This window comes from Leptopilina heterotoma, unplaced genomic scaffold (genome assembly GCF_015476425.1).
Source record: "Leptopilina heterotoma isolate Lh14 unplaced genomic scaffold, ASM1547642v1 Lhet_183, whole genome shotgun sequence".
NCBI classification, from domain to species: domain Eukaryota; kingdom Metazoa; phylum Arthropoda; class Insecta; order Hymenoptera; family Figitidae; genus Leptopilina; species Leptopilina heterotoma.
Window position 1 is genome coordinate 527,042 of NW_025110901.1, and position 12,528 is coordinate 539,569.

Below are 12,528 nucleotides of genomic sequence, written 5' to 3' on the forward strand. Positions count from 1 at the left end.
ATAAGTTACAGGGGTTTATAGAATGTAAATTACAGTAAATAGAAAATTATGAGCAAAAAAATCATAATAAGTAGAGCCCTCTTAAAAAAAGCATCTTACTTCACTTTTTACGGGTATAAAAAGTTTATATTCACGAGTGTATTTAATGTATATTTTTAAAGCCCCTATAACTTGATACATGCGACATGGTTACTAACTACTTAGTATAATTTAAGTCTAAAAGATGACACACGTGATCTTATTTAGCAAGAGAATAAACTCCTATCTAGGTCCATTAAATTTTGTATTTTATTCCCGAACGCCCAAAAAAAAGACTAATTAAATTTTACAATTTTTCTTTCTAAAATATAAATTGTTCTATTTTTGAAAAGGAATCAACTTAATTTTTTATTATACAATTTTTTACTAGAGAAAAAAAGTATTTTTTTTAACCGTTTTTCAAGAAACGTGTTGCAAAAGTAGTTTTTTCAAAATAAACGCAAAAAAAAATTATTTGATTCAAGTAAACAATTTATTGTCTATTATCAAATAAATATTTATTTTTGTATCAAATAATTTTTATTTTTCTATCAAATAATTTTTATTTCAATCAATTAAATGGTTTATTTGATACAAGTACTGAAATTATTACCTCAAATAATTACTGATTTAAATTTATTTGAATTTAAATGAAAATTGTTTGACTCGAATAAATGTTTATTTGATAATAAACAAATAATCGGTTATTTTAATCGATTATATTTTTTTTAGTTTAATGATAATAATAACATGTATGTAAAATTAAATTGATAGTAATAATAATAGAAGTATTTATACAAATATTTTTTTAACAATAATTAGAATTTCGAAGGATTTATTACAATTTCAAAAAATAATTGAATTTTTTCGAAAAACATTATTAACAATTTTTTTTTTAAATTGAATCGCTTCATGAAATTTCATTAAAATTGTATTAAGAATGATTGTATTTTTGCAAGGAATTGAAAAAAAAATACTTGAATTGTTTCGAAAAATTTATTTCAATTTTAGAAAATAATTGAATTTTTTAAAAAATGCTATTAAAATTTTTTTTAAATTGAATTCCTTTATGAAATTTTATTAAAATTGTATTAAGAATAATTGCTTTTTTTGCAATGAATTGAAAAAAAATAATTGAATTGTTTCGAAGAATTTATTAAAATTTTAGAAAATAACTGAATTTTTTCGAAAAATATTATTAAAAATTTTTTAAAATTGAATTCTTTCATGAAATTTTATTACCATATTGTATTAAGAATAATTGCATGTTTGCAATGAATTAAAATAAAATAATTGAATTGTTTCGAAGGATTTATTAAAATTTTAGTAAATAATTTAATTTTTTAAAAACTTTTATTAAAAATTTTTTAAAAATTGAATTCCTTCATGAAATTTCATTAAAACTTTATTAAGAATAATTGCATTTTTGCAAATAAATTGAAAAAAAATAATTGAATTCTTTCGAAGGATTTATTAAAATTTTAGAAAATAATTGAATTTTTTAAAAATTGAATTCCTTCATGAAATTTTATTAAATTGTATTAAGAGTTACTGCATGTTTGCAATGAATTGAAAAAAAATGGAATTGTTTTTCTAAGGATTTATTACAATTTTAAAAAATAATTGAATTTTTTCGAAAAATATTATTAAAAATTTTTTTAAATTGAATTCCTTTATAAAATTTTATTAAAATTATATTAAGAATAATTGCATTTTTGCAATGAATTGAAAAAAAATAATTGAATTGTTTCGAAGAATTTATTAAAATTTTAGAAAATAACTGAATTTTTTCGAAAAATATTATTAAAAATTTTTTAAAATTGAATTCTTTCATGAAATTTTATTAAAATATTGTATTAAGAATAATTGAATGTTTACAATGAATTGAAATAAAATAATTGAATTGTTTCGAAGGATTTATTAAAATTTTAGAAAATAATTGAATTTTTTAAAAATTGGAATCCTTCATGAAATTTTATTAAATTGTATTAAGAATTACTGCATGTTTGCAATGAATTGAAAAAAAATGGAATTGTTTTTCTTAGGATTTATAAGAATTTTAAAAAATAATTGAATTTTTTCGAAAAATATTATTAAAAATTTTTTTAAATTGAATTCCTTTATAAAATTTTATTAAAATTATATTAAGAATAATTGCATTTTTGCAATGAATTGAAAAAAAATAATTGAATTGTTTCGAAGGATTTATTAAAATTTTAGAAAATAATTGAATTTTTTTTCAATTTTATAACGAATTAAGAAAAAAATTGAATTCTTTCGTGAAATTTTATTGAAAATAATTGAATTGTTTTAATGGATTTATTAAAATTTAAATGATAATTGAATTCTTCCGTGAAATTGTATCAAAATTTTGTTGAAAATAATTGAATTTTTGCAAAATTTTTACTATTTATAAAAATAATAATTGAATTCTTCTATAGAATGTTATAATTTATGAAAATAATTGAATTCTTCTGTTGAATGTTATAATTTTTTAAAATAATTGAATTTTGGCGAAGAATTATATTAAAACTTTTGAAAATATAAACATTAACAATTAATTATGTACTTAATAAGTAAATTTTTAAATTTTTTTAATTTTTATACATTTTTTTTCAAAAATTGAAATTTGAAAATGAAAATGTTTGTAATTTGCATAAAATAATAAATTGAATGTCACGATAATAATAACAGAAAGAATAATATTAATAATGTTGATAATGATGGTGGCAGTAATAAAAATAATAATAATAATAATAATAATAATAATAATAATAATAATAATAATAATAATAATAATAATAATAACAATAGTCATAAAAAAACAAAAAACAAAATTGGCAAGGTCGTGTGCGTTTGAATTTGAATTGAAGATTTGAAAGTGGTGAATCAGGTAACCTTATAATAATTCGCGTGGTTTTTCCTTGAAAGCATTTATATCGTAATTAAAGAAATTTTGGCGAGGTCTACACAAGTTTACCAAGTATTGCGTAAATAGAATCTTAGGTCTGGTAGACATCGGATCGTCTAAGAGTTTTACTTTGCAAACTATACAAGTCTACCTCCGAGTGCAAAGCACCCTTCTTGCTAAGTAATCCAGAATAATTAATGTTAATTTCTAATTATTACTGTACGAACAAGGGCAGAGAGCAGGTGCACTCCAACTGAACTTCTTCAAGAAATTTTCCTATTCACTAAATTAACGAAAACAAAATATTTTCTAAAGTAAATTATTCTCATTAATTATTAACGTAAACCAAAAGGTGCCACTTCTGGGCCAATAGGCCGAAATTTAAATAATTATTAATTATTATTAAATTTTTATTAATATTTTTATTGTTACTACTACTATTATTTTTATTCACTACTATAATTGTTAATATTATTAATAAATAAAAAATAGTAATAGTAAAAATTTTACTGTAATATTTAGTAGATTTAGTAGAATTAGTAAAGTATTACTGTTAGTAAAATTTCAATTTTTAATTTGCGATTCTAAATATTTTTATCGTGTCCAATTTTTCTAGAGTCTTAGAATTAATTTCTTCACTAAATAAATTTAAAATCTCGCTGCTTTAACGAAATAAGTATAATTTGTAAATTATTTATAAAAATTAAAATAGTAGCTAAATAGTTTCAAAAATAAAATTTCTATGAATAATACCGCATAGTTAGTTTCGTTTCTTTTTTTATTTCCCTTTTTACATAGAAATAAAACTACTCTAAGAATCTATGGAAAAATGATAATAGTTTCTCATGGGAAGAAGGCAATAAAAAAAAAAATCTTTTTACATACTAACATATTCTCGTATACAATAAAATACATAAATGGAAAGTGAATTAAAATTTACGATTCTCATTTTCCTTTTTATTTTCTTCTCTAAACAAAAGTGAATATAAATTTCTTTTTCTTTGAATAATAAAAATTTTCTATGAATTGCATAAAATTATTTTTAATTGTGTAAATTTTTGATGACTCATGAAAAAAAGAAAAATAAACAGAATTTTTGACGTCTTTTCGATTTTTGCAAAATATTTATAAGCATCTATATATGTACGTATATGTATTTACAAGAAAAGTAATAAATAAAAAGACAATTGTCGTTGGTTTATGTTTTTTCCACCCCCACCTTGTGCAGTAAAATCTCGACACCTCATTGACGCGCGTGTACTCGATTTCTTCTATACGTTAAATGCGATCAAAAGAAGTTGTTTTGCATATATATAGATATATAGAGAATGTCATTCATATTCCAGACTTTGTTTTTTTTTTCTCACACTTTTCCTAGAAATTGTTTTTGACTCATAAAAGAAAAATTGGCGCGTGTTTGTTATTTGTTTATATTTTTTTTTAATTAAATGCATAATTATTAATTAAATAATTTATTTTTATTTAATAATACTTTTTAATCAACATTATAACATATAATAATAGTCAAATGTAAATATACTAAATAAAATAAAATGTAAAAGTTAAATAAAATAAAAAAAAATTTTAAATTAAATAAAATAAAAATAAAATGTAAAATAAATAAAAAAAAATAAATATTAATTTCTGAATATTTTTCTTTTCGTATAAAAAAGAAATGCATTGATAAAATTTTATACTTTTAACGAAGTAAGATGTCACTTTTCCACTTCTCTATGAATAAGTGAAACTTTTGTACAATACAATTCTGAAAAAAAATTCTTTCATTCAAATTATAAGGGAGGCTTTACTTTCGCAAATCTATTGTAAGTTTTACGCAATTCTCTATAATGAAGTTGCCTCTGGCGGAATTGAATTGACGAAAAAATCCACACAACTAAAAATATAACTAATTTAATAATTTTATTATTAAAAGTATTAAAAACATTTTAGAATATTTTCTTGACACAAAAAAAATTTAGTTATAATGTTAATATAAATTAATTTTATTTCATTGATCAACCCAGTGCAAATTTATGTTAATAAATAATTAATAAATTTTCTAAATACAGTTTACAAATATTTTTTATAATTATTTATAATTATTTATAATTATTTTAAAATGATTACAAATTTTATTAGTTCAAAGAATTAGAGAATCATAAGAAAATACTAAATAAGAAAAAACATTAACTAAAAATATTAAAAATCCAATTCAATTATTTTAGAAAATAATTGAATTTTTTTAAAAATATTATTAAACTTTTTTTAAAAATTGTATTCCTTCGTGAAATTTTATTAAAATTGTATTAAGAATGATTGAATTTTTGGAAGGAATTGAAAAAACATACTTGAATTGTTTCGAAGAATTTCTTACAATTTTCAAAAATAATTGAATTTTTTAAAAAATTTTATTAAAAACTGTTTAAAAATTGAATTCCTTCATGAAATTTTTTTAAAATTGTATTAAAAACCATTGAATTTTTGCAAGAAATTGAAAAAACATACTTGAATTGTTTAGAAGTATATATTAAAATTTTAGAAAATAATTGGATTTTTCGAAAAATATTATTAAAAATTGAATTCCTTTATGAAATTTTCTTAAAATTGTATTAAGAATGATTGCATTTTTGCAAGGAATTGAAAAAAATACTTGAATTGTTTCTAAGGATTTATTACAATTTTAAAAAATAATTGGATTTTTTAAAAAATTTTATTAAAAACTTTTTAACAATTGAATTCCTTCTTTAAATTTTATTAAAATTGTATTAAAAATGATTGAATTTTTGCAAGGAATTGAAAAAAATACTTGAATTGTTTCTAAGGATTTATTAAAATTTTAAAAAATAATTGAATTTTTTAAAAAAATTTTATTAAAAACTTTTTAAAAATTGAATTCCTTTATAAAATTTTATTAAAATTGTATTAAGAATAATTGAATTTTTGGAAGGAATTGAAATAAAATAATTGAATTGTTTCGAAGGATTTATTAAAATTTTAGAAAATAATTGAATTTTTTTAAAAATTCTATTAAAAATTTAAAAAATTGAATTGCTTCATGAAATTTTACTAAAATTGTATTAAAAATAATTGAATTTTTGCAAGGAATTGAAATAAAATAATTGAATTGTTTCGAAGGATTTATTAAAATTTTAGAAAATAACTGAATTTTTTAAAAAATTCTATTAAAAAATTTTTAAAATTGAATTCCTTCATGAAATTTTATTAAAATTGTATTAAGAATGATTGTATTTTTACAAGGAATTAAAAAAAATAATAGAATTGTTTCGAAGGAATAATTACAATTTTAGAAAATAATCGAATTTTGTTTTAATTTTATAACGAATTAAGAAAAAAATTGAATTCTTTCGTAAAATTGTATTAAAATTTTGTTCAAAATAATACTATAATAAAAATACTAATTAAACGAATTGCTAAATGAATACTAATTAAAAATCTAAATATACTAAAAAACCGAATTAGTAAAAGAATACCGAAAAGAAATAATTAAAAAAATACAAACTAAAAATACTAAAAAAAATAAATTATCAAAGAATACTAACTAAAAATACTTTTAAAAAAATCCCGATTTATAAAAGGAATACTAACTAACAATAAAGAACAAAAAAAATATTTTACCTCTAAAATAAAAATTTACAAATTTTGTTTCCTTATTTGGAAAATTTCTCATTGAATTGTGTATTATACCTATTATTTGTAAAAAAAATCTGTTTTTCCTTTTTTTTACGAAAAGGGTCTTGATTTTTTCCCCTGATTTTCTTTTCCTCATGAGAATTACTAAATTACCTTATAGCACACGTGACAACCACGTGAGACAGTGAACTTGACGTAAAGCAAAAAAAATTGAAAGTGAAGTCACATTAATCTCAAGTGTATATATATGTATGTGGTCCAATATATCCCCTTATTTAATCTCTTAAAAGCAAACAGAAAAAATTCACAAAAACGTGAAATTTAAATTTGCAATTTTCTTTTTTTTTCATCCACTTATTTTTATTTGATGTATATATTTCAATCTCAATTATTATAATTATTGATGAAAAAAACCGGTATTTATAAAAACGAAAAAAATAAGTCAAAAATTATCTGAAATAAAATATACTTTTATTTCGTTCGGTAATGTCCATGAATTACTATAATTATTAATTTAATTATCGTTCGAATTAATATAATTATAAATTTAATTATTTATTTTATAATTTTATTTATCATTTGGTTATTTTTTATTATTTTAATTTTTGCATTATATGAATTGCTATAATTACTAATTTAACTGTCATTTAAAATTTTAAATTACTGTAATTATAAATTTAATTATCATTTAATTTATAATTACAGTAATTATTAATTTAATCATCATTTGAATTTCTATTTATTTATTTATTTATTATTTATTATTGAAGTTATTAATTTATTATTAAAGTTATTAATTTAATTTTGATTTTAAATTATAATTTAAACAAAGTGACATTTTTTGCTGCATATTTGCTGCTGACGTTTAAAATAAAAATTAAAGTGCAACATTATTTTCTGCAGCATTAAAAAAAATTTTAATAGAAACAAAAAATGGTTTTTTTCATACCTCTTATCGTAGATCAAACAATTTTCATTGTGATGCTGATGATATAACACAGTGCCTCGAAAGTTTTGCATTGATAAGGACAGTTTCACTTTTTCGGTTCGCATTATTATAATAATTCTATTCCCATCACTAATGAAAAAGGTATTTTTATTTCACCTTTCATTTATTTCTGAAATGTGAAAAGCAAAATACATTTTTAATAAAATAATTATTAAATAAAGTGTTTATAAAATATAAATAATTTTTTGTATTTCACCCAAGAATAATTATATCGTCGTTACTATGATTATTATAATTAAGTATGTAAAATAATTTTTCAACTGCGAGCAATAAATTTTCATTTTGTGAAATGTTTTGTAAATATTTTTATAATACATGATAAATAATAATAAATAAATTAATAATAATAATAATTAAAATTTTATTAGTAAAAAAGTAATAAAACAAAAAGATAATAATTATTAAATTATTATTATTTAATTATTATTAATATTTATTTATTATTAATAATAATTAAATTATGACATTCTAAATTGAAAAATTAAATAAATAAATACAAATAATTGTATAATATTAATATGTAATATTTCATAATAAAAAATATTTTTTGATAAACTAAATCATAAATCTAATTTGAAAAAATATTTTTTTCAGGTAAAATTTAAATTTTAGAGGGATTTTTTTTTTTTTTTTTTTTTTTGAAGTCGAAAGACGCAGGTGCAGGATGTCAAACGCGCGCGCGCAAGAATTACCCGCGAATGCAATCTTGCATGAGCAACAAGCAGACGATGAACAGTGTGCAGCAAGAAGCCGGCCCGTTAGCTTCTACGATAATTATAAGGTGAGAAAGAGAATAAATTATCACATTTCCTTCATATTAATTTCATTAGTCAAATATTAAATTTTTCGGTAAAAAATGAGAAAAAAATCAATGACATTAATACCTTGAGATAAATAATGATTAACGATTAATTATCAAAAATCTTAATTAATAAAAAAGCTCGCCAAAAAATACATAAAATTAATAACAAAAAAAAATAATATGAAAAAAATAAATAAATATTGAAATAAAATTCACAGTGCTCAAAATTAGTATCAGTGAAAAAATATAAAAAAACAATACAAATAAACAAAATATAAATAAAAAAAAGTTAAATATTATAAGTGAATAAATTACTATTAATAAAAATTACTGTAAATCAATGATGGAAGAAACTAACATTTACAAATTTACTATTAAAAAATGTCTATATTAATGTTTGAATCGAAAAATTAATATTTACAATAAAAAAATTGTCAAAATTAATTTTTTACGATATTAATATTTGAAAAAAATGTTAGAAATTAATTTTTGACGGTAAAAATAATAAAATAAAAATAATAACAACAACAATAATAATAATAAATAATTAAAAACATGTAAAAATAAATTTTTAAATTAAAAGATTAATATTTTTGTAATTCAAAAACTTGAAAATTAATATTTTCAATATTAAACAAAGTGTGAAAATTAATATTTGAATGTGTAAAAATTAATAGTTACAATTAAACAATATGAGGATTAATTTTTGAACGTGTAAATTAATATTTAATAATTAAAAAAGTGGGAAAATGAATATTTACGATTGAAAGAAGTGTGAAAATTAATGTTTGAAAGTAAAAATTAATATTTAATAATTAAAAGAAGTGAAAATTAATTTTTGAATGTAAAAATTAATAGCTATACAATTAAGAAAAGGGAAAAATTAATTTTTGAATGTAAAAATTATTAGTTACAATAAAATAATATGAAGATTAATTTTTGAAATGTAGAAATTAGTATTTACAATTAAAAAAGTGTAAAAATTAATTTTTTAACGTAAAAATTAATAATTAGTAATTAATAATTAAGGAAAGTCAAAATTAATGTTTGAATCTAAAAAATAGTATTTACAATTAAAAAATTGTGAAAAACAAAAAATATAGTAAATAAATAAAAGAAATATTAATTTTTGAATATGCACAAATTAACATTAATCATTAAAAACAAAAATTCCAAATATCTCAAATGTTTACGTGTTGATGCAAAAAAAAAAACATTTGCAAATTTTCCGAGAAAATTGTATACATATATTTAAAAAAAAATTCTTAATTTATCGCACATACAGTGCATAATTTCTCAAAAAAAATTTTTCCTCACACCATCAGCATTAATTTATAATTAAAAATAAATTTTCCAAAAAAAATAAATTTTGAAAAAAAAAATTTTTTTTCTCCTATTTTAAATCAATACCGTAGTGTAATATATTATATAGAATCAATTTACATTCGAGATTCATTGATATGGGAATTGGAATGTGTATCTTTAAAATATACCGGTGCACATATATATGTATATACACAGGGATTGTAAATTCGATTCCTGTCTGCCTTCAACTTTCTCATAATCTCAAGATATGTATCCACAACATTCTCGTATTAGATTATGTGCACGAAGTGTATTACATAATAAATGTGCGTTTCTATTGGCGCATGAACGTCGCATTTGTCTTTGTTAAAAATTGCATTCTGTCCATTTAGTATATAGTAGAATGACCCATAATTCCAGAAACGGTTTCAAAAATTTATATAATAAAAAATAAATTCGTAAAAATTGTGCTATTATTTTTTTTTTGCAATTTATATATACAGTAAATTAATTATTTTTTTAAATAAATAAACGAAAAAATAATCCATTCCACTGTAATTTTTTTATATTTTTAATTAAAAAAAAATTTCTTTTGGTATTTTTTTAAAATTAAAAATTTTTCATAAAAAAATATATTTTTACTCCAAAAATTTTTTCAGTATTTTGCAATTAATAAATAAATTGACAATTTTAAATACACCAAAAAAATTTCGTTCGGCGGTAACAAATTCTTTTTTAATTTCTATATACATCAAAAATTGTAATTGTTCGAAAAAATATTTCAAAAACAAATTTTCAATTTTAAAAATTAATTTCAAATTTAATTCGAGAATTAATTTCAAATTTAATGATTAATTAATTTCAAATTTAATGACTAATTAAATTAATTAAATTAATTAAAACGTTAATTTCAAAATTAATTCAAAATTGAAATTAGAAACCAATTCAAAATTTAATTCAAAAACGAATTTAAAATTTAATTCAAAAACGAATTCAAAATTTAATTCAAAAACGACTATAAAATTTGATTCAAAACTTAAGAAATTAATTGAATCATTAATTGAAAATTTAGTTTAAAAATTGAATAAATAAAAAATACACAAGTTGAGTAATTAAATAAACTAATTAATTTGAAATCCAATCTAAAAGAAACTAAAATAATTTAATTCCAAAAGGAATAAAAAGTTTGGATTAAAAAATTGCATTAAAATTAATTTAAAAATAAGTTAATAAATAATTAAGGGCATTTGAACCTTGATGACGTCACACATGCTTTGCATAATCTGTAACGTCATCAAGGTTCAAATGCCCTTAAGGAAATTTTCAAAAAAGTTTCAAAATTGAAAAACTTTGGAGTAATTTTAAAGTAATTTTAAAAACATTTTCCCAATGGTACAAAATGGGTAATAAATGATAAAGTGTGATTTTCAGTGTGTGCGCTTTTATCAGTAAAACGAGGATTTTTGTATGACAATAAATAAAGTCTCGTGGCATAATTAACAATGTAATGTGATTTTAAAGGTATGTTGTTAAAACGTGAAAAATGCCTCATTTTGCAGGATGCACCGACAATGGCACCTTGCGTGACTTCCGCTATGAGTGACGGGAATTTAAGTCAAGTTCGTGACGGGGATGACTCGGGGACTGTCCCGGAAAATAACAATAGCAACAACAACAACAACAATAATAACGACTATGGAAATAGCCGTGTCGGCAACGCCATTAGCGCTGGCAATATTTCAAAAATTCAAACATCAAAAGTCAAAGGTAATTCAAATCAAAGTCTAACACAAGCTAAACAAAAAAAACAATAAATAAAAAACAAAAAACAAAAATAAAAAAAAACAAAAATGAAAAAAACAGGAAAAGAGGAAAAAAATAGAAATGAAAAAAATTGCCAATTCAAAGACAAAAGTCAAGGCTCGAAAATTGACAAATGGACTCGAAGAAATTGATAAAATCTAGAGAAATTTTTTTTTTACGAAATTCACCCAAAAAAGTGGCAATTTTTTTCAAATGTTACGAATTGCAATAAATAATTCTAGATTAATGGCCAATTTAAAAATTCTTAATTGAAACGAATTGTAAATTAGTTTCGAAATAGATTCTTTAAATTATTCAAATTTAACTTTGTATTTAGAAATAAATTCAATATTTAGAAATAAATTCAACATTTAAAAATAAATTCAACATTTAAAAATAAATTCAAAGTCTATTTAGAATTAAATTTAAATTAAACTCATATTTAAAGAAATCAATTTGATTTCTATAAATATGAGTTTAATTTAAATTTAATTCTAATTTAATTGACATTTCAAAATGAATTTTAATTCATGTAAATTAAATTATTTTTCTACAATTATATACAAAAATTAAAATTTATATAATACTTATTCAAACTAAAAATAACCAGTAAATTTGTAATTCAAATTTAAAAATTAGATTCACAAATGATTCCTTTTTTTGTGTGTTTCTAAAAAAGTTTTTTTTTGCTCACAATCAGTTTATTAACATATTGAGAAATTTTTTTTTAGGGGCAGTATCGACCGGTAATATTGGCAAAATTTTCCGATCGGAAAAAGAGAAGGAATTAGGGAGAGCACCCTCAATGGCAAATTGCTTGTCAACGACAGTTCCTGTTAATTTGGCAGCAGCTCAAATAGCTGGAAGACACACACCCACTAGAAATTCTCTTAGACACAGTCGAATGATTGTTCTCCATCGCACTGGAAATAGTAAGTCTCATTTTTTTTCACACAAAAGTTAAAAAAAAAAAAAAAAAAAAAAAAAAAAAATTTATTCAAAGGTGTGCCAAAATTCCAATGTTTTCAA

The 12,528-nt window shown here is 19.6% G+C and overlaps 1 protein-coding gene across 1 annotated transcript in view; it reads left to right on the forward strand.

The window, feature by feature from the left end:
* The window catches only part of LOC122500395, a 29,570-nt gene that overhangs the window by 3,629 nt on the left and 13,413 nt on the right, over nucleotides 1-12,528 (forward strand). The window contains exons 2-4 of the mRNA XM_043609308.1: nucleotides 8,184-8,370; nucleotides 11,256-11,463; nucleotides 12,231-12,431. Of these exons, the coding sequence (XP_043465243.1) occupies nucleotides 8,254-8,370; nucleotides 11,256-11,463; nucleotides 12,231-12,431 (526 nt within the window). The 5' untranslated portion in view covers nucleotides 8,184-8,253. The remainder of the gene's footprint in view (nucleotides 1-8,183; nucleotides 8,371-11,255; nucleotides 11,464-12,230; nucleotides 12,432-12,528) is intronic.